Genomic DNA, 21903 nt, shown 5'->3' with positions numbered 1-21903 from the left:
AATTTTCTCTCTTGCAAAGAGGCATTTTCAAATATATCAAGAGATACCCAAAACATTCAGAATGCATCAAGGTTTTCTTCATAGTAAAAACTCTACTCTGAATAACAAAGAGCATTTTCAAGAACTTTCAAAAAGTTGTATTCAAAGAAAAAGATGCCATCACTGGCTCCAGAACTCCATAGATCCCCCTGTTCCTGTAAAATCAAGCTATGGAAGTTGGCCAAATGGTGAAACAAGGGACAGCTGAATCTTTACTGCAATTGAAGGTTGGCTTAATTACTACATGATTAACCACCTCCCTGAAAGATTCCTGCAAGGCTTCCATAACCAACCACATAAAGAACCGTGGAGTGTTACACTACCACCAGTAAGATTTAACACTTACTGTCTAGATATGTACATTTCATTCAACTTATTCAAAGGACTCTCTTTTAGGTCCTGTTTTAAATTAAGAAGCTTCTGGATTTTCTATTTAGAAGCCAGGTTGGATTTTTTTCATTGCAGCCACTGCGGAGCCTGAAGCGTCTCCTCCTGTTGACCCAAGAGGCAGCAGCAGTGAGGGTCAGGAATACTCACAGCATTGGATGCAAGTAACAGCACACCATCTCCCCTGGATCATCAAGTCATCCTCTTTCAAAGGCTGCTGCTTCTCCTTGCTCACGTTCATCTCGAGCTGCTGAAGAAAAGCACGCCGGTTTTTACACACCTACAGTCATGGAATGAGCAAGTTCAGCAAGCAAAGCACCATTTCCAACAAAAGCTATTACACAACTGTGGTGGCAAATACTACTACTATTAAGCTTATCAAATACTCATCGGATTTTAGTCTCAGGAAACTACAATCCACTCTGAGAGAAACAAGAGATGTGGCAAAACCTGCTCTCAGCCCACTGAGAAAAGTTTATTTTTCTCTTTTCTCTAAATCCTGTCCTAAACAAATTGCTCCTCCTAAGCTGTTTACCAGGTTTCAAAGAAAGGGACATGTAGTTCACGTCCCATTAAACAAAAACACAAAGATATTCAGAGCTAAGAATGGAAAATATTTACAAGACACTGTAAAGGCAAATTAACCAAATAGCAAACACCAACGGGAAAACCCAGGAGCAGAATTAGAAAGCAAAGTTGTCCTCAGCAGTTCAGCTTACACCAAGGACCAAAAACCCTGAGGCTGATGACAGCTCGTAAATGAGTTTTTCCCTGCTCCAGATACCTCTCAGTAGCCCAGGCTGAGATCAAAAAAGGAAAAAGCAACACATTTCAAAGACATACAGATCTAGCTAAAGGCAATTTTTGATTTCGGTAAATGAACTGCCTGGACAGTTGTAATACCTGCTTACAGGACACCGACTTCATCCACCTCCACCCAGAAGTTTTGCCATGCTGAGTAAGAGTGGAGTCTTGTGGACTAATCAGGGGATCGGTTTGATGACCTGCGTACAATTACGCATGACTCTTGAGCTGCCCAAAAGCGTCCATGCCCTTGCTGCTGCAGGTACTTGCTCTGTGTAGGCAGAAAGGAAGGCGTTTCTGGTTATTTATTCTTTTAAACTGGTAAAGCACAGCAGGGTATACCATTTGTGACCTGCTGGAGATTATCCCCCAGGCAGACCAGGAACAATGGCAGAGCTTGTATATTTAAGAGGCATATGAGTTAAGTTACCATTAAACATATGTTAAATATTTCACTAGGCTGAAGGCTGACAATAGTCTGCAAGGACAGTTTTTTTCTGAACATCTAATCCTCAGGTAGAAATCCTAGATAAATTCCTTTATTTTAGTCCAGAAAATGCTACCTATGTTATTAACAGAAAACCGAAGAGCTACAATGACCTTTTAAAACACAGCACAGCAAATAAAAAGCAATTAAACAAAACTGAGATACCCCAGGTGAACCCCTAAGACACTAAAGAGGAATGAAAGGTCTCCCTTCAGTCCAAGCTCAATGAAAGGGACAAGAAGGAGAACAAGAAGGATGACAGAGTGACACCAGGGTCATGAAGGGCTGCTGGGGCTGAATGAAGCCAGGAGACCAAAGCTCTCCTGACATCACTGCACCCCTTGAGGCTTGCACAGACCCCTGAGTACCCCAGCCCCTCTCACCTCTGCTTGTGCAGCTGTAAGGGAAGGGCATCACCTAGCACAAACATTACTTAAAGGGTCTGCAATAGGAAAAGGTGCATTTTTAACACCTATTGGCCAAGCATGCTTAAAATGTGCCTTCCCCCACCACTGACACCACCTAATGGGGGTGTGTTTTGGCTGGAAGAGCTTGAGTTTGTTTTCCACATCCTGAAAAATGAAATTAGGAAAGAAGGAGGAAACCTGTCTTCCAGCCCATGTTAGGCTGCAGAGTGGAGACACAGAAAAATCCTCCCCCAGGTAGGAGTTGTGGCCCACATCAAAGGCTTCTGAGTGAGAGGGGAAAAAAAAAAAAGGCCGCATCCTTTGTCTGCATGCTGTTAGGAAAATTTACTCTGTAATGGTTAGCTTTTGTCCAATCCAGCAGTATCAGGGACTGGGAGGGAGATTTTACCATCTCAGTCATACACTCCAGAATCAATAAAAGCCATGGCACTCCCCAAATTCTGCACATGCCATCCAAGTTCAGGAGTCATGACCCTTGTGGGAAGACGATAATATTACTAGTAGTATCATTAATAGTAATATCATTAATAGTAATAATAATAGCAGCAAAGAAAAAACTCCTGCAAGAGATAGATATTTTCTCACTAATTAACAGGCCGAAAAGGAGACTACGGGAGATAAGACATTAACATTTCTTCCTCTCCTCAGAGGGGACAAAGGTTTAACAGTCAGCGCTGCCTGGAAAATCAGCAGCTTCAAAACAGGCTCATTAACTCTGAAAGCCCAACGCCTACGGGACAGCAAGAAGCACAAAGAAACCACAGACCTGTAATCAGGACCCTGCTTAGTCCTCGCTGAGCCAGGCTTTGCCTCTCCCTTTCCATCACAGAGGAGCTCCTGAAAGGCTTTGGATTACACACGCGGCCGTCCATCCACCAAACCCTGAAAATAGATGACGTTATTTGATTACCAAAATGAACAACTTCATGTACTACACGCACTCTGAGCATCATTTTGGATTTTTATGAACTCACAGGGGCAGATTTTCACCCCAACCATCAGCCGGGTGCTATAACAGGAGCATAAACTTATGTGCACAGAGCCTTGGGACCCCGGGCTGAGGTGTTAACGCAAACCAAGCAACACCGAGGACTAAATTCAATATTTTTGGAGCCTCCTGAAAATGCAAAATTAAAGGGTAAAAATTAAAACACATAATGGAAATATACGGGTTGGTTGTTGTTTTTTTTTTTTTCCAGAAAGGAAAGCGGCGCCACAGTTTGATAAGCCCCGGGGACCTGCATCAAGCACCCAAGAAGCAACTAAACCTGAACTAGCCCCCACAAACAGTACAATAAGTGCTTTTACATCGATCAGCGATAATTTAGGGGAAAAAGGTTATGTTAACTGCTCTAAAAGCTGGAAGCACAGGAGGAGAGGGCGGGACGGCCCGGCTGTGCCCGCCGCGCCGGGAGCCCGCGGCGGAGCGACCGCGACCCCGGGGCCCCCCCGGCCCCGCCCCCCGCGCTTACCGGCGCCGCGAGCCCGCCCAGGCAGCGTCAGACAGAACATGAATATTCATAAGCCCCCACTTCCGGCCCCGCCCACCCCGTCATGCGCTCCGCCCCCCGGACAGGGAGCGCATCTCCGGCGCCTCTCCCGGGCGTGCCCTGCCGCGGGCAGGAGCTCTTAGGGGGACTGTGGGCTGGGCTGCGGACAATGAAAAAAAGGCAAGAAAAAAAGAACAGCAAGAGAGCAAAAAACACGTTCTAACACCCAAAATCTCCTTCACCCTCCCCTGGCCCCTGCTGCACCTCTATCACTGCTACTCAGGGCAGTCCTGCACCCTAGAATCTACCCTTGCAGTACAGAGTGGTACAGGCGTGTGTTCTCAAACACTTTCTATGGGTAATTAAAATCAGGAGTAATTTAATTTCAGTTGTTGACAGCCTATCCACTGTTTTAGGGAGTAGCCTACCAATCCTTTGGCATCAGCTACGGATCATGACCCACTGGCCAGGAGGTGCAGGTTTGCCATCTCATCTGGGGTAACCGGGTTGGTGCAGGGGGTGGCAGGCTCACCCCGGTCTTACCCCTGCACCAGGCGTCCATGACTGGGTGATGCTAAGGGTAAACGCTGGTCCAATGCAGCACCAGCAGCCCTGCAAACACTGGACTGCAAGTGTTACTTGTTGGATTATGCAAGTTGAATAGCACAAAAGTGTTACCTTTGACAGCTCTGCTGCAGTGCAAAAATACAACTACAAGGTGGAAAAAAAAACTCCCTATAGACTGAACTTGTTTTCTAAAAGCAAACCAAATCCACCTTTAGAGACCCAGGTAAGATGACACTCCAGATTCCCAGCCCTGTTTCAAAACACAGGACACAGCAGGGCTCTGAAAAAAGAAAGCTAGGACAGCACTGAGGGGAAGAACTGGCTGGGAGGGCTGCCAATTCCCATCTTCACAGGTAAGAAAATTACAAAAGGAGGAATTCCTTCCACCCCCCCCCCAAAGCAAACACTGCCTGCTACCCAAGGTGGGAGCCTGAATTCCCCCTATAAATCACTTTTGCTACAGGGGGCAATGACAACAGCAGAGGGAAGGAGCCAGCTCTCTGACAGCAGGTGAGATGGCAAGCCAGAATAAAACAAGTTTATTTTCTATTTGGACACAAGCGTTTCTTTTTCACAAGTCTGGCTAGTGACTAGAGCAGCATTTTGTGACTTCTGATTTGCAAAGAACATTTTCTTGGCTGCAGAATACTAGAAACAAACACAGCTGACCATTGTCAGCTAGTGCCCACTCTGCAGCAGCCAAATAGCAAATGCAGGGATGGTACAAGCACAAAGTAAGCACAAAGCAATACTTCTGCAGAGTATTCACCCAGTCACCCAGAGTGTCTTTGTATTAACCACCTTAATTTCCCCCCCACCCCAGTCCCTTTTTGAAACCTCATTCACAGTAGCTGGCGGCAAAAGCTCGCACGGCTCAACTAGGTGCAGGCAAAGCAACCTCCTTTCTTTCGAGCTGGCCCCTTGTGAGTTTCATTTGATGCTCCTCTAATATCTACATATTTGGAGAAACCCTGTCAGACACTTGTGGTTTTATAGACCTTACAAATCCTTTCCCAGCTGAGGTCGGTCTCTCCAGCTGAAGAATCCTCATCCATCAAGTCATTCCTCATACAGGAGCAGCATCCTCCACACCTAGTCTAATTCTACCATAACTTATTTCTCTGGGCATGTAGTGGGATTAACACTGACTTACTGCCCACTTCATGCTGTAGTTACATGAACTGTAGCTCACTTGTGGCTAGGTTTCACCTCCTCCCCACAAAGCTGAAGCCTTGGGCTGCTGGTTGTGTAAATGCCCTAACAAGTACTGCCTGTGAACACAACAGACCTTGTCGGGTTGGTGTCTCCCTCTGGCCCTCACCTGCCATGTTAGATCGCTTTGGTTCAATACTTTTTTTCTTGGTTTTCTGCAGGTTTATTGATGGAGACTAGACCCAAGAAGAACGTCAATCCACACAGACTGGCATAAGCTTATTTGATAAAGGACAAGTCTCATGGACCTGGGGAAGGGGACTGAAGAGGGAGACAGCGTCTGGTCTGAAAAATGAAGAAAAACAGACACTAATACGGGCTTTAGGAAAGTCAGACTGTAAAGAGGAGACTCTTATGGAAACTACAACTCAAAGAAACCATGTTTAAAACATTGTAGGAGAGGTTTCTTGAATCAGCTCTGCAACTTTCTGCAAAGCTTCTACTGGAATCAGAGGCATAAAGCAGGAGTGTCCACCAGCCCACATGTCCTCTTGTAAGGGAATTCAGGGCTCTCTCCTCATTTTGCACTGATGCTCACAACTCACCAGCATACACTCTAAGGAGCTGAATGCCCTCCATTCATTCAGACAGGTCAGATGGCAGAGGACGCTACCCTGCCAGGGATGATATGCACATTCTCAATCCTTGGGAGGACAGGAGCCAAAAAGGTGTGAGTATTAAACAGATAAACAACAGGTCAGGTAAGAAAAATACTGCCTCTTCATTTAATGTTTAAAGACACCAGTAAACAAACAGAACAGTACAGACAGTCAGAGGCTAAACCCCTCCCGCCTCCCCAAATGGCACACTCCAAACCAAGCCAGGTACCAGGTGATGACTTGGGAGAAGGAGCAGCAAAGCCTGGGATTTAAGGGATGGCTGAGAGAAATCTCTGCTGTGTGAGGGCAAGATGACAGGACTTGGGAGGAAGCAGCTTCCCTCACTCACGAGCAGAGTGACGTCTCCTGGGTACAGTCAAGAGGGAATGGTTTCCGAGCAAGCAGCCCTAATCTCTAGCTAACACACAGAAGAGCCATGTGTGAACTTGGAAAACACAGCTGGAAGCTACATTAGAGGTGCAAGACACACTATATACTGACCTTGGCAGCCAAACCTCTGTTCCACAGCGATTTTAGCCTCTTGAAGAATAAAGAAAACAGGGGAGTTAGGTCCAACTCGGCAAAGTGTCACAGTACTCTTATGAACGCAAAACTGAGTACAGGGGGAATGAACAAGACTATGCTCTGCATACATTCTTCCATCCTGCTCCACCAAGCTGCTCCCTCCTCCGGGGACACTCCCGACCCCTATCCCACAACTGGCCTTGTCTTCTTGAATGGTTTTCCTTGAGCTGTGGAGTGTCAGATGGTTAGAAGGGACATCAGGAAGCCACCCTCAGTGCGGGCTTCAGAGGACAATTGACTGGGTACCTGAGTGGAGGGCCAGGGAGAACAGGATGTATCAGGTGTTGCTGCTGAAGAGAGGCAGAGATTGTAGGCACAACTGCTCTGGCTCCCACCTTGCCGGCAGAAGCCTGCATGGGAGTTAGGGGGGTGACTGAAGCAGCACAGGACAGGCTCTGAAGGCAGTTGCATGGCGGCCGGCCAGTACACAGCACAGATCTGAGCGTTACTTGAATTCCCATTTTCCAGATGCAGTGACAGCTGGAACTGTGACATGTGGTGGAAAGTAAGGAACACATGTCACTGCTCTCTGCCTCTCCAGGTAGCAGAAGCCTGCAGTGGTGTTGTTTCTGCTGCCACTGCATGCAGTCAAATACAAAGGGAGGGCTAACTGGCTTCTACGTGGCCCAGTTATCTGCTCCAAGTGCTCATGTCCAATGTGGGATCCCCCATAGTCCAGAGCTCAACACCAGAGCCCTCAGATCTCGACGTCACTCTCTTTGTCGTTATCGTGGTCACCATCATAAAACTCATTGGCAGCTTCAGGCCTGGGGGAAAGACAATCACCATCAGCAAGGAGACCCCTGGTACCCTTGGGGCCAGAGAAGAATGGTTAGGTCACACTGCTCAAGGTCACAAGATGCCCTGCTGTCAAGGTTTTAGCTGGGATAGAGTTAATTTTCTTCACTGTATCTGGCATAGTGCTGTGTTTTGGACTTAGCATGAGAATAATATTGATAACACACTGATGTTTTAGTTGTTGCTAGGTAGTGCTTGTACTAGCCAAGGACTTTTCGAGCCTCTCATGCTCTGCCAGGTGCACAAGAAGCTGGGAGCGGAGGGGACACAGCGAAGAGAGCTGATCCAAACTGACCAAAGGGGTATTCCATATCATACGACATCATGCACAGTATATCAACTGGGGGACTTGACCAGGGGAAGCAGCGATTGCAGCTCAGTGAACAGCAGCATCAGGTGGGTAGTGAGTGGTTGCATCACTTGTTATTTGGGTTTTTCCGCTCCTCCCAAGGTTTCACCTCTCTTTCATTATTTTCCTTTTCATTATATTACTACTATTATTATTATTGCTATTACTGTTTTATTTTAATTATTAAACTGTTCTTATCTCAACCCACAAGTTTCCTTACTTTTGTCCTTCTGATTCTCTCCCCCATCCCACAGAGGTGGAGGGAGTCAGTGAGTGGCTGGGTGATGTTTAGTTGCTGACCGGGGCTAAACCATGACAGCCCATGAAATGTTACGTGAGGAGACCACACATTTCTAGAGAAAGCCTCCCAGAATAAAACCAGGGACACAGAAATGACCTACTATGTGTTCTAGGAAACAGTCTCCAGTATAAAACCTGCTCATCCTAGCACAGATGAAAAGGGAAGCCCATTTCTCCAGAACAAGAGAGCTGGTACCTGCTGTAGTTTTCCTCAGAGCCTCTTTCCTCTGGATCAGGCTCATCTGTGCGATCATAGCTGAGCAAGTCAGAAGGGACATCATGTATCTGCACACTGGGAGCATGGTTCAGCATTTTCAGATTCTCAAATATTGTCTGCCTGATCTGATCCAAGTACTACATAATAAAAAAACAGAGAGGGATCACTGCAGTAAGATATGGCAGTTTGCAGAGTCAAAACTGTCAGCGTTGCTTCTTGCCTGCATCATCTATGTGGTGGCCATGAAAAACACATTTGTGCAAAAAGCTATTTATCAGAGCAGAGGAGGTGGGAGAATTAAATTAATCATTGACAATCAAGCACATAGAAAACAGTAAAACAACCCAGCAAGGTTCTCTAATGCTATGAGACTTTCTGACATCACAGAGGAAAGGCTCTGCTTGCTCTTCGTCAGCTTTCTGACCCACAAAAATTCCTTGCCTGGGCTCTACCTAGTTTCTCAGGACAGAGCAGCAACCACAGGGTTTTGCAAGTACATAGCTGATATTGCAATAAGGCTGCAAGCACTTACCTGCCTGGAGTTCTGATTTTCAATCCTCGTACTGACATCAGGATGAAGGGTGAAGTCTGGAGCAAAGTATTCAAAGTACTCTGTGACAGAATGAGCAAAAGAGTTACAGCACAGAGGCAAAGGGAGCCCAGCCAACAGCTGCTCTGCTCTGCAGGGAAGCAGAGCTCACCCTCCCACCACGCTATGGATGACCAGATCTTAAAAAGCACAGTGATGTACAGCTCTGCAACCACAAGGAATTATATGAAACAACAAAGCGAGCAAAAGTAACCCTCAGGTCACTGAATAGGAAACAATCCAAATTAAATGATATATGACACAGTAAGGGTGTGTCTGCTCAGCAAAGCCTACAAGTGGGTGGTAGGAGATGGCTAAGACCACCTCTAAGATCAGAAAGTGCTGTCACTTTGGCCCTGGTCTTATCTCTGCTCAATGCAGAACAGAAGTATTCTTCAGCCAATACCACAAATACTTTAGATCAGCTAATGAGGAAAAAACAGAACTCCAACTCACCACTGTACGGGAGCTCTTCACTAATTGCTTCATCTACAAGCAATGACGTTTCATAAGTCCTGAAAACATGGAATAATATGACCTCAGTCCACAGAAAGCTACATGGTGAATGCAGGGACAAAGACCACAGCAACTGCTAACCAGTGACCTTCAACAAGCAGAGAAGAGACTCACCAGCATCGTGCCACATTGCGGACTGTGTAACCACCTCCTCCCAGTACTAGCAAGGGGATGTTGAAGCTCTTTACATACTCCACACACTCCCTAGAAACCCCAAACAAAAAAATGCCACAGATGTTAACTGCATCACACATTCACGTCAGAAATGCCACCATACACTCAAACACCACCACAGCTGGTGTGATACACCTGGAGTTCAGAGCTTCCACCCAGAGATCCTGAACCATGTGTAACTCTGAACTACCACACTCTACAGTGCCTTGTACAAAGCCTCATTCTGAGATGCCCTCCTATCACACAAGAGATTTTTCTAAAAAAAAAAAACCAATCAAACCAAAACAAAACCCCCCGAAACAAACAAAAAATCCTGCTGGTGCTGCTGGAAGACCAAAGTCAAAGGTCAAGCCTCACAGCAGAAGAGTCATTAGAGCCCTTCAGACTAAAGGATGGTCTTTCAACTAACTGCCCTGCCCCAGCCCCACTGTACTTACCCATGTCCTCTTATACTGAGGTTAAAACAACCTAAACGGTCACAACCCAGAGAATCAGCACCACACTGGGGAACAGAAAAAACACAACTGAGTTTTTTGCTATGGAGGTACTGTTTTCCAGACACACATCAGCATCCCCACCCCTTGGCCACCTTCATTCACCAGAAGGTACAGACAGAAACTCAGCTAGGACACACCAACCCTGATACCCTGGGAACAGAAGGTAACACGTTGATAGCACACCCCTCCAACCTACAGTCTCTGAAAGGGATGGACATGTGCACAGAGGCTTGCTCTCTTACCTGCAGTACTATGCAGGTGGGCTGATAGTAATCTACCACCTGGTTAATGACTGGCTGGAAGAGGTGTTTATAACCTTTGGAGAGAAAGGCAGATTAGTCATGGCTCTGGAGCAGAAGGACGAGCAAATGTCTGGGCAAGGAGAAATGGCAAGAAACACCTACTTACTTTGGTCATCAATGCCATCTCGTAGAGGCACGTTGAGACAGTAATAGCGACCGCTCTCTGCACCAACTTCATACATGTCACCTGGCCAGAGAAAGACAGGAGAGTCACAACAGCTCTGAGACTTCAGAGCTGGTGTGGAAAGGCCAGATCTGGTCTGGGTTGAGATCTCTGTTAACCTAGCTAGGACCCCTCTGTCTTACAAATCACTATACTTCCGTTCCCCTCTAACTGCTTTTCCATGCCAGTTTTTCCATCATTTCTCCCCGCAGCCCTGATTTTGTGATTTCACACTTTTATACTCCAGCAGAGCTTTCAAAGGATTCTGAAGTAAGGCCATGTTCACACTGTAAGGGAAAATACATACCTGTACCAGGAAAGAAATAGTTCCCATATTTATGAAATGACACTGTCATGACACGGTCCGTCAAGTAGAAAGCCTCCTGCACGCCATCTCCATGATGGATATCAATATCAATATACAGAACACGGGGGTGATATCTATTGAATACAGAAGGAAAAAACAGCATTACTGTCTGCAGCGCAGCCAACCTCACTATTCCCCACATGCCTCCGTATCACCTAGGGCTCTGAAAACCACCACTGACATCTACCTGCAAGCCCATTTGCCAAAAGAACTCACCTGTCCCACCCCAGTCGTATCAAATGGCTTTAGATACGTGAGATTTGTATACAGTCAGACACACCCCCAACTAAAATATTTTCTTCTGATGTGCTCAGAAAGAGATGCTAGAATGAAAGGTTTTCACATGGGGTGAGAAATATCTTAGAAAGCACATGATAAAAAGAACCTATTTTAACCACCTGGGGGTTAGAAAGTTGTGGGGTTTTTGTTTCTTCTACAAACAACCTGATGTTAGATAATCTTTAAGAGCTCCAATGATTTTTAACCGTACATGTAAGTGAAAAGTAATCTAGCAAAGAAGGAGGTAGGAACACTTACTTCCTTCATATGCCAGATTACTGGCAGGATTATGTCTCAGCTGGCTACCACCAAGAACACCAGGCTGGACTAAATTTACTGGAGAAGCCGCCTGCTGGGTCACAAAGACAGAGGGTGAAGAAGGGGAGATCATCACAAGTAAATACATTGGGGTAATGGTCAAAGCTGACATGCTATCAAGCATTGGATACATGGCCCTAAGCCATCCCTGCCTTCCAGCTCTAAAGCTCCTGGCTGGAGAGAACTTCCACTTTTTGCAAGGAAACACTGCATCTGATCAATCCCCAAAGAACAGGGCATCTGGCATCCATGCCAAAATCCTAGGGGACTGGAAAGGGACATAAAAAAAAAACAGGACAATACCGAAAGCAGAGAAGAGGGGCATGTGGTTTGTGCCTTCTGCATTGGAACCATGGCCTTAAGCATGTCTGCAGTGATCTGATCAACTAGTTGGTTGATGGTGCTGACCCATGCTGGTTAGCAAACCAGTACTTGCCTCAGTCTCTCAAGAGATACATAAACTATTTAAAACAGCCTAGATTATTAGTCCCATAGACAAAAGACATCAAGGCGAAAAAGGGGATGTATACACACAGCCCTTGCACACTGGTAAAGGGAGAAAGGGACCTTCTAAAAGCAGGAACACCACATTACTCCCATGGTGGGAAGCAAACCCATGTATGCAGCTGCAGAAATGGTTCCTGAAAACAGTGAACAAAAGAATAGGGACATATTACAATCTCCCATGAAGGGTAACTGGGCTGTATTTGAAGCCTCTGGCATACGGGACTCATGAGAGACTAGAAAATGGGTGTGCAGTGATATACAGTGAAGACAAACACAAAGCAAGGGAGAATGGCAGAAAGGTACAAGAAACCCCAGTACATCCTGTAAATTTGACTTTGAGAGCAAGTAAGCTTGCCACCAGTCATGTAACTATTGTCTGGTCAGCCCCAAATCTTTTATAATTCCACAACATCTTGTCTCAGATTCAGTGACAAGGAGGGCATTTGAGAGTATTAAAAAAAAAAATAAATAACATCACAGATTAATCCAAGAAACAGAAGGCATTTCTGTAACTCTTCCTCCCATTCTGAATTCACTTTTCATTTTCTTAAAAAAACCAAATGAAACAAAAAAAACCAACACAAAAACCAAAATCAAACACCAACCAACAAAAACAACAACACTTGATGCTTTTCTACTCAAAGCACGTGTCCTTTGATCATCCATGTATTGCTCAAGTCCTGTTCTTAAGCCACTCAAGCAAATCAAGAAAGATTCAAGTCATTTAACTGCCTCCAGTGAACCATAATTTGTGTCTACCTACAAAAGGCTCACTGTGGCAAAAACTCTGAGACTCAAGAGACCCTGAAATGAGTATTTCACAGATGGACGAGAAATGGAATTGGAGAACTCTTCTGTATCCCTTAAGCTGCATGCCACAAAACAGGAGTCAGATATTCCAATTCTCAAGCCCCACTTCTTGTGCCTAAAGAAGAGTCCAGGCCAAAAATCAAGATGCTGGCCTACCTGGACTCTAGAAAGGCAAACAAGGAGGGTGAGACAGAGAGAGAGAGAACAGTGAAGTAGCAGAGGGAAACCACACATCAGCCAGGACAGTATTACACTTGCCCCATGCCCTTACTTGAGCAGCTCCAGGATGCCGATAACAATGTCATTAACATAACAAAACCCAGAAGCCTGCAAGACAGAGAAAACCAAACAGCATTAGAAGAGATCAACACAGAGCTTGGGCCTCAAAAAGACATAGGAATAAGCAGATTTGCCTCATTACCTCAAACTTTTTGGCATGATGCAGGCCCCCTGCCCAGTTTATTGCAATATCACAGATCTAATAAAGGAGAGATAAATTAATTTAAGGTGACAGCATGGTAACAACCTTGCACCCAACTCCCCAGTGCACCCACTTCAACCTGCCCAGCCCTATGGCCCACAAACACCCTTCTGGCCTTTCCTTCTCCTACAGAGGCCTTTCCAAAGCTCCATCTTGGTCATTAGCCCAGCCAACAGTTTTGGTTACATCATGTCCACACTGGATTAGTCCTGTGCTCTACATTCCCTGTTAGACCAGAAAAGACTGTCTTCCACCATTCCACTACCACTGCTCCCCCTCCAGCCAGCAGCAGTCAGAGCACCTGGCACACACAGTTTGTTCCTGTAGTTGTTCTTTACACTCATTAGGTCTCTAAAAGACTCAAACCTCTGTAGTTTGTTTTTGTTTTTTTTAATACCCTCTCGAGGGACCACCTTCTTCAGACCCTCAGCATGGTCTTGTTGAGTGCATTTCCACAGCAGAGACTCAGCAGCAATCCCAAGGTCTCCCAGCTGCCAGTTTCACTGAAGACTCAGGTCTCTTCTATGGTACTGAGAGTACTTTGTAACTTTAGTACGTGCAACATTAGTATCCTCTGACTCCCTCTGGATTAAACATATACTAAATGGCTGCCTCTGACAGTACAGGAATGGTCTCAAGCTTACTAGTCCTACAGCACTAGGCATTTACACTGCAACACAGCAGCACTTACCATGTTGTTTTACAAAACAAATCCATTAAGTTCTCCTTAAATTGAAAACCATTTGGCTTATGCCTGTGTTTCAAAAGATAAGCATATCAGCTCAGTTACCTTGTTGTTCAGCTGTGTTGCTCCCTGCAGAGAGGCCCCAGTATAGCGAGAGCAAAATTCAAAGAGGCCTGGAAACACTGGGCTGAAAAAGAAACCATGCTTCAAACACAGAAAATCTCATTCCTCCCGAGCAAAGTCAGGAATAAAACTGTCCCTGAACATTACCTGAGCAAGATCAAAACCCATTCTCTGTGAAAGAGTTAATTCAGGATCACACTGACCCCGGTTGTAACACACTGAGTACGAGCAGGCGAGCAATCTGTCTGCAGACACAATGGGAAACTGAGTGAATTTGGTAATGATTACCAAGGCTTCCAAGCTAGTCCCAAAAAGGCTCCCCTGCTCACAATGTGTGCCCGCATCTGCCCTGCAGCCCTGCTGACATGTGCTCAGAGTTAGGACATGATGTGAGACATGGCATCAGGAGAGGGGAGGCCTGGTCTGCTCCTGCACTATCTTCCCCTGGCTTTATCTGGAAGATCCTGCCCCACCTCTGCTTCCAAGCTCACAGCCCAGCATGCGGTGAACAGCAACCGGAGATGAACGCTGCTAAGACAGTGCTGAGGTCTGATCCATCCCACCATGCAGAGCCAGCCTCTCTCCATCAGAAACACAGGATGTGGAGCCCCTGTGTTACCAGCTTGCTGGCATCATGTCATGCATTTCATTCGTGGACAAGCAATGGCTTAAAGACTGTGGGGTTTTATTTCCCCTTTCGTTTCTGGTATGAAAATGGCGTCTGATCATGAGAGCAGAAAGATTACAGAACAGTCTTCTGATTCTCAGCCTGAATATCAAAAACCAGGCTATACTAGTATCTTCTTGGGATAACACTGTTCTCTAGCTAACATTAACTCCTCCCATACTAGTACTTACAGCCTTCCTCTCCACAGAACATGTAAGAATAATCTTGCTCTCTGACAGCCCTTACAATCCTCAACCAGACAAGGCATATTGCTGTTTCCTCACAGAGGCCTTCCACACATTTCTTTTGTTTCATCTCTCATGAGCACTGAAGACTGGAATGGAATATTCTCAGCAAGATCTCACATAGTTTTGTACAGAAGGATGAGTAACTCCTTAGTTCTACCTGAAAATCAGGCTCTCAAAGCTCTCTTGAATTTAACATGCACATATTAAGGTAGCTAAAATGGCAGGCAATTATTTAAAAAAAATAGTTAGCATGTTCCAGAAGAACTGGAGGCTCTACAAGAACAAGTACAGATACAGTCTCTAACCCAACAAGCTTACAGCCTAAATACAGATCTAAAAAGGAGGACTGCAAGACCTGAAGAGAAGGGAAGGAATCAAAAAGGTTCCAGTAATATACACAGGAGGGACACACACCTCATTTTGGTTAAAAACAAATACGGAATGGGACATTCTAAAAGAGGTCTCTGGACACGAGCAATGCAGGATCACTCTTTCTGACTGCAGGTTTACAGGCAGCAAACAGCACTCACCAGTCATCGCCCACATTGAAGGCATTGAGGCTCTTGGTGAATCCCTGCATGTTGTTGGGACTCACTCTCTGCAGGAAGTCTATGTAGTCCTCAGAGTGGAACCGGCACATGTCATGCTGGGATGCCTGGTACGGTTTGAAAACCTTAAGAGAAAAAGGCAAGAATTATTTCCCATCCAACTCATGTTTGCTGTGGCTGTAAGAAATATCAAGCTAATTGACAAATGAACTGCATGAGGTATATAAAAAAATATTCCAATACACTGGGTTCCTGAATTTTGTGTTCATTTAATTTCAGGAAGTTGCTCCAAGAAGCCTGCTTTCCTAACAATTTTTCTTTCAGCCATAAATCCATCTCCTGCCTCTCATAATAACTGCAGCTCTTGCCACATACTCTCTGATGCCTTCCTTCCCCCATTGCACACACACCCCTACTTGGGCAAGCCAGCAAAACAAAACTGCTGAGTTCAAACTACAGCTTTTTCTTCACTTGGGGCCACTATTCCCTTATCAGTCACCAGCTTTCATACAATATTAAGACCCTGATATAGGGGTCATTTCAGTCACTCTGTCAGATTTGCCTGTGATGGGCTGACAGGTTCAAAAGTTATTTGGAAGCTCACAAACAGATGGAAGAGTTGCATAAGCTTTGTTTCCTTTGGAAAAGTGGCAAAAAAATGGTCAGTGAACTGGATGGATTCAGATTAAAGATCTTGTGACAATACAGGCTTGCCAGTTGGGCACTTAACAAACATACCCCAAAATACAGAAAGTTAAAAATTAACACCACATACTTGGCGAGAGGAAATTAAAGTTGCACTGAAATCAATAACTTTTTTTGTGTTTTCCAATTTATATTAAAGCATGTACTTTGTACAAAAAGTGGAACATGAGAAAAACAGTCAGATGCACAAGCTTATCTCCAAAGGGAAAATTTATCCGGGCAATGCACCAACAGGCCTGTTTCCTGGGATAAGCAGGGAGCATGTTAATTTTCAGAGACACAATATACCCTAACAAACATGTCACCTCCTTTCCTGAATTGGTCTGCATGTGGTATGCTGTTTTCCACATGGATGAATGGGGCTCAGTGTTTCTCAGAGGCTGCTGCCTCTGACAACTCAAACAAGGAGGATGAGGTGACTCAAAACATGAGCCATTATTTCAGCTGCTAAAGGTGAAGGCAAGACCTTTTCCCCGTGAGGGCTCTGCATAAGTAACTCCCAGGAATCCAGATGGCTGATTAACTCAAACAAGACAAAAAACAATGCTAGAGAGTCACCATGGAAAAGAAATAGCTTTCACAGGATATCCAAAGGTTCTCTCGGACAACAAAAAGTAGGGACCCATGATTCAAAACAGAAAGGGAGGAAATAGAGACCAAAAGCCTCAAAATTGACTCAGCTGCTGGCAGAAGAAGAAATCTGCCTCTTTCCACCCTTCACCCTACGTCCAGCAATCCCACCCACCTTCCTAAGCAAGCTCTGGCACTCAGCCCCCTCTACTCACTGCCTCGTTTTGCTGGCTCTGCAGAAAACTATTTCAGCTTTCCTGAGTTATTCAGTTGCATCAGTTCATGCAGGTATCCAACAGCTTCCAGACACAGCACAAGAAAGGCAGCTGGAAGACGCAGCAGAGGAGCAGGGAAGGTAAGCAGCAGGACAACACTCTTTCAGCAACACTGAGCCTTGACTCACCACATTCTTCTGTGACACACAAGCTGGGAAAGGTGCGAAGAGGCAAACCCAGCTTGACAGGATAACAGCCTTTTATTTGGAGGAGGCAGAGATCGTGGATAATGTAACAACACAGAGTTAACAGGACCTTTTACAGTCACAACTGACCATAATCCCTGTTTTTATTTGCTCGTAACTTTGACAGTCACTGACTGTTCAGGATGAAGTTTCCTCTGTGGTTTTCAGCTTCATGATGGCATCTTGTAGAAAATATAACCCCCAGAAAAGGATTTCAAGACTAAAAATATGGCAAAGTGTACAGCTCTGCCTACTGCCTCGTTCACATGGATTTGACATTTAGAAGTATTATGTCAGAACATACTTTTTGTTGTTTCTGCAAGAAAAATCCCAACCCTAGGGAAGTTATTCATAGAAGTTCATACATTTACAGTAAAAATATGAAAGATAAATTCTGCAAAGATTTCATGTGCCCTGAGTGTACTCCAGCTGCATCCCCCCCGTGAGCACAACTGCAGGTCACCGCAGCTGGATGTGACTGTACTAGGGAATTATATTAATTACACAGGGAAGCTTTTCTAATGTTTAAATATATCAATTTATATATTGCATCAAGGAACTGTTCCAGTGGTCCATTTTAGCACCTTCCTTTAAAAATGGCTATTGTGCTTTAGCACAGCTTATTTTCTATCTGCTTTTGCTCAGTCTGCAAGTCTCCACCACAGAAGCCGATATGCTGGCAGTGGAGGAGCTTGAACTTGAGCCCCTGCCAAAGGCCAGGCACTTGTATAGTGCTAGAGGTAACAACAAAGTTGTGCACCATGACAGGCAGGTACAAAGCAGTCAAGATCTAGCTTTTCCCTCTGCCCCACCTGTATCAGTTTGGCTGTTTAGACTTTGCCCTCAAAAAATAAAAAGCACGATAACTATATTGCTATCACACTTGTAAGAATTTTGCACTTAGCCCTGCCCATATATTGGAGAAGACGCTGTAAACATGCCAAAATTAAAACCACTGGTCTAATCCTGCTCTCTTGTGCTCACAGTGATACAACTTTGATTTTAACATCACCCAGTTCTGAAGTGCTTGAGAAGCACCCTTAACGGCAGGCTTTTTTTGGTACCACAACAACAAAATATTTAGTCAGGTCTTTGAGGGCGCAAAGTTGGTTATGGTTATGCTTAATGTCTAATGGTGGGATGAGGGAATTTGGGAAGCTAATCTTAGTCTGGAGAAGTGCCTGGTCTAGCTGGAGAAGGACTGGAATTTGCATGTTTCTGTCTGACAGCTCTGCACAATCACCATGCTTTCACAGCAGCTCATGATTTATCCCTAGAGCATACTGCAGGTGTGAAAGCACATCACTGAGACGCTGATCACACTTTCTTCTCCGCAGCCTCAAAATAAGCCCAACTCTATTACCAGTCACTTGCAATCATCCGCAACTGCAAGCAGCAATCTATGATTGAGTTCTACAATAATTCTGAGATCATGTGCCTTTAAGTAACCTGCAGCATCATCCAGTTCAGGCTCACAAGTAACAGGGGAAGCAGCTGGTTTGCAGTGTGTCACATGGAGCAGAGCCTGATTGCAGAAGGGTGAGGAATGCACTTGGGATGCACGAGCGCAAAGAGGAAGTATGGGGAAAAGTCACAACATCCCTCACAGATTGGAGCAATGATGATTTTGTACCTGTTTTTCATCTCCCCTCCCTGTTTGCTAGTGATGCACGATGATCACTGTGATAGAAGCGCTCTTCACCTCTTTTAAAAACAAGGTAATTCCCATGAAAAGACACCATAAATGCATGTATGTCCCTATATGTACATATATAAATATATACATATATGCACATAAAACCAGAAGTGCCTGGAGCTGTAGCCTGCAATGCTTAGAATAACATTCTGGGTAAAGGCCTTTTCCCAGGGTACATCAAACAGATCACAGGCTGTGGAGACAATAGGCAACAGCTACACCTGGCCTCTGGATCAGATAGCACTACCTGGAACCAGGCCAGCCAGCCTAGGAATTAAATCGCTCAATGGACCGAAACAGCTTGAAGCAATCCCACTGCACTGAAAGCGAGACTGAGCCAACAGGAAACAAAACAAGTTGCCCCAAAATGATCGGCAGCTGCAGACGGCACGTTCTTCAAGTCAAAATGGGCAAAAGCCAACTCAAAAGGGTAGAAGATTTTTACCATTCCTGCCTTATCTTGTATCGTGAGGCATTAAGTAAGTTACATAAGTTACACTAAGAGGCATTAAGCCCCTGTGCTCCTGAGAACTTTTCATATGTGCCGCAAGAACAGGCAGAAAAGTGAAAAAGGATTCTAGGGAAAGGAGCATGGTTCAATCCCACTTGCATCAGGTGAAATAAAATACTTCAGAAGAAGGGTACCACACATGCGTAGTGATATTCCATCATCCCTAAACCAGTTCATTTCTTGAAAGATTAAAAAATTGTATGAGGAGCAGCTAAAGTCACTCGGTTTGTTCAGCCTAGAGGAGACTGAGGGGAGCCCTCATCGTGGTCTACAGCTTCCTCACAAGGGGAAGAGGAGGGGCAGGTGCTGATCTCCTCTCTGGTGATCAATGATAGGACCTGAAGGAATGGCAGGAAGATGTGCCAGGAGAGGTTTAGACTGGCTATTAGGAAAAGGTTCGTCACCCAGAGGGTGGTGGAGCACTGGAACAGGCTCCCCAGGGAGGCAGTCATGGCACCAAGCCTGACGCTATTCAAGAAGCACCTGGACAACACCCTCAGACAGATGGTGTGAATTTGGGGTTGTCCTGTGCAGGGACAGGAGTTGGACTTGATGATCCTTGTAGGTCCCTTCCAACTCAGGACATTCTATGATTTAAGTTTTCTTTTTGATTATTGCTACGTGCTGATCATGTTTTACAAGGTTTACACAGGCTAGACTTTAGGAAGAGAAAAATCTTTCTAACAATAACAACTGGAGTGCACTGAACTAGGCTGCTTGAGCTTGCTGGGCAACAAAGACCTCGAAAAGCAGGTTGGACAACCATTTATCAGGTATGATTAGTGGATTAGTGGACCCTGTTAAGGCATCAAGGTGAATTTGCAAGCCTTTTGACGTTTGACTTTTTTTTTTTTCCCCAGCTTTACTATTTTATGATCACACTGTCCATAGTGGTCACTGGGTCCTTCCTAGAAGGGGCAACAGAGACAGAAATTTCACATGTGGTCCCCAGCAGCACTGCTGCAGCTCCAGGCACAGCACGGTACACACAAGTTTGAACAAGACACTGACGGCCAACAACAGTGCCTTTCAAATCAGGTCTGGGTGGTACGGTGGGGGCTCAGGCTGAATGCCTGGGACTGCTTAAAGCCTTATCCGTAACAACTCTGTTATCTGCTATGCCAAAAGTGGCACTGAATGAGAGACAGCAACACAAGAATTCTATGAAGAACCTACTAGCACAGTCCGAGCCTTAATATGGAGGCCACGACTGAAGTCAGCAGGGCAGTGCACAGGTCTCCGGCACCTTTCACACATGCCGAAGCCTAAAACGACCACTCTGGCGGCTGCCCGCCCAAAGCCACCAGCCACAGCCCCCTCTTCCCCCGCCGCCTGGGTGGGGGGGGGCCCCGCCGGAACCCCGCAGAAGGGCAGCTTACGATCATCTTCTTGTAGAGCCCATAGTGCAGGACCAGGCTGTGGGTCAGCGCCAGGCGATGCGGCTTCATGGGGTGCCCCGCTCCTGGAAGGGAAACGACACGGGGAGTCATTGGGGGCGGGAGGGGGACCCCAGCCGCCCCCTCCGTGGGACCGGGCCCCGCCACACCGCCCCCCACAGGCCCGCACGGCCCCAGGGAGCGGTGAGGGGACCGTCCCCGGGCCCAGCCGCCTCGGTTCGCCCCCAGCACCGCCGCCCGCACCGTAGTGGAAGTTGCCCACGTCCGGGTCGTAGAAATAGGCCACGGTCTTCGCCATGGCGGAGAGGCCGGGACCCGCCGCGCGCTCCTACTGACGTCATCGCGCCACGACACGAACCCACGCCTGCGTGGCGCCGCCACCGACTGCGAACGACTGACGGCGCCGGGGGGCGTGGCCGAGGGCGGGACGATTGCCGCTGCGGCGCGCCCGCGGTCCTACTGCTCGCGCCAGCACCCCGGGCCGACCCCAGTTACCTCGATTCACACCCCGGTCACCTCTCGCCGCCCCCCAGCTACCTCCAGCTGTACCCCAGCCACCCCTAGTCATCCCCAGCTGCCCCCATTACTCCCAGCTGCTCCCAGTTTCCCACTGGATTCCCTCCCATAACCCTACATCTGCTCCCCAATCACCCTCAGCCGCCCCAGTCACTACTCTCTGCTCCTCACCTACCCCCAGTCACCCCCAGCTGCCCCCAGTTACTCATAGTTGTCCACTGGATTCTCTGCTGTAACTCTACAGCTGCCCCCCAGTCACCCCCAGTAGCCCCCCAGCTGCTGCAACCCACCTGCCGAGGGCACAGGGGATGGGGCAGTGGGGTCCCCGTAGGGCACCCACACTTTGCTGGGACTCGTCCCCTTCCGAGGAGCAGCCTCCTGAGCTGTGAAGGACAGGGACCACCACCACTGACTCTCACCTGGCCAAACAGCCCTCCCAGGTCCCACCCTGCCAGGGTGCAGGTCTTCCTGACCTCTGGCAGCCTCCAAAAATAACCTGCTGGGGTTGGCAG

The 21903-nt window shown here is 46.5% G+C and overlaps 1 protein-coding gene across 2 annotated transcripts; it reads right to left on the bottom strand.

Moving 5' to 3' along the window:
* Nucleotides 1-6111: 6111 nt before the first annotated feature.
* Nucleotides 6112-21252, bottom strand: HDAC3 (histone deacetylase 3). 2 transcript variants are annotated; one of them, XM_075102285.1, is made up of 15 exons: nt 21119-21252; nt 20858-20940; nt 15519-15661; nt 14056-14137; nt 13206-13262; nt 13056-13111; nt 10811-10944; nt 10447-10527; nt 10281-10354; nt 9979-10043; nt 9482-9571; nt 9308-9366; nt 8795-8874; nt 8242-8399; nt 6112-7365 (listed from the first exon to the last, which is right to left on the bottom strand). In XM_075102285.1, exons 1-15 carry the CDS (start codon nt 21171-21173, stop codon nt 7296-7298), a joined length of 1287 nt encoding a protein of 428 aa, XP_074958386.1. In that variant the 5' UTR covers nt 21174-21252; the 3' UTR covers nt 6112-7295. The 2 variants fall into 2 exon arrangements, with proteins under 2 accessions (XP_074958386.1, XP_074958387.1); XM_075102286.1 differs by lacking the exons at nt 20858-20940; nt 21119-21252 and adding an exon at nt 17027-19031.
* Nucleotides 21253-21903: the final 651 nt, after the last annotated feature.

This window comes from Phalacrocorax aristotelis, chromosome 8 (assembly GCF_949628215.1).
Source record: "Phalacrocorax aristotelis chromosome 8, bGulAri2.1, whole genome shotgun sequence".
Classification (NCBI taxonomy): domain Eukaryota; kingdom Metazoa; phylum Chordata; class Aves; order Suliformes; family Phalacrocoracidae; genus Phalacrocorax; species Phalacrocorax aristotelis.
The sequence above is the reverse complement of the archived record's forward strand: the minus strand, read 5'-3'. Positions and strand labels throughout refer to the sequence as shown.

Excerpts from the sequence above, each read along its gene's own strand:
- HDAC3 (XM_075102285.1), bottom strand. The coding sequence starts at position 21,173 with ATGGCGAAGACCGTGGCCTATTTCTACGACCCGGACGTGGGCAACTTC. Across the intron at positions 13,112-13,205 it reads ATCATGCCAAAAAGTTTGAG|GCTTCTGGGTTTTGTTATGT; the intron begins GTAATGAGGCAA and ends TCTGTCTTGCAG. Across the intron at positions 8,400-8,794 it reads AAAATCAGAACTCCAGGCAG|TACTTGGATCAGATCAGGCA; the intron begins GTAAGTGCTTGC and ends TTTATTATGTAG.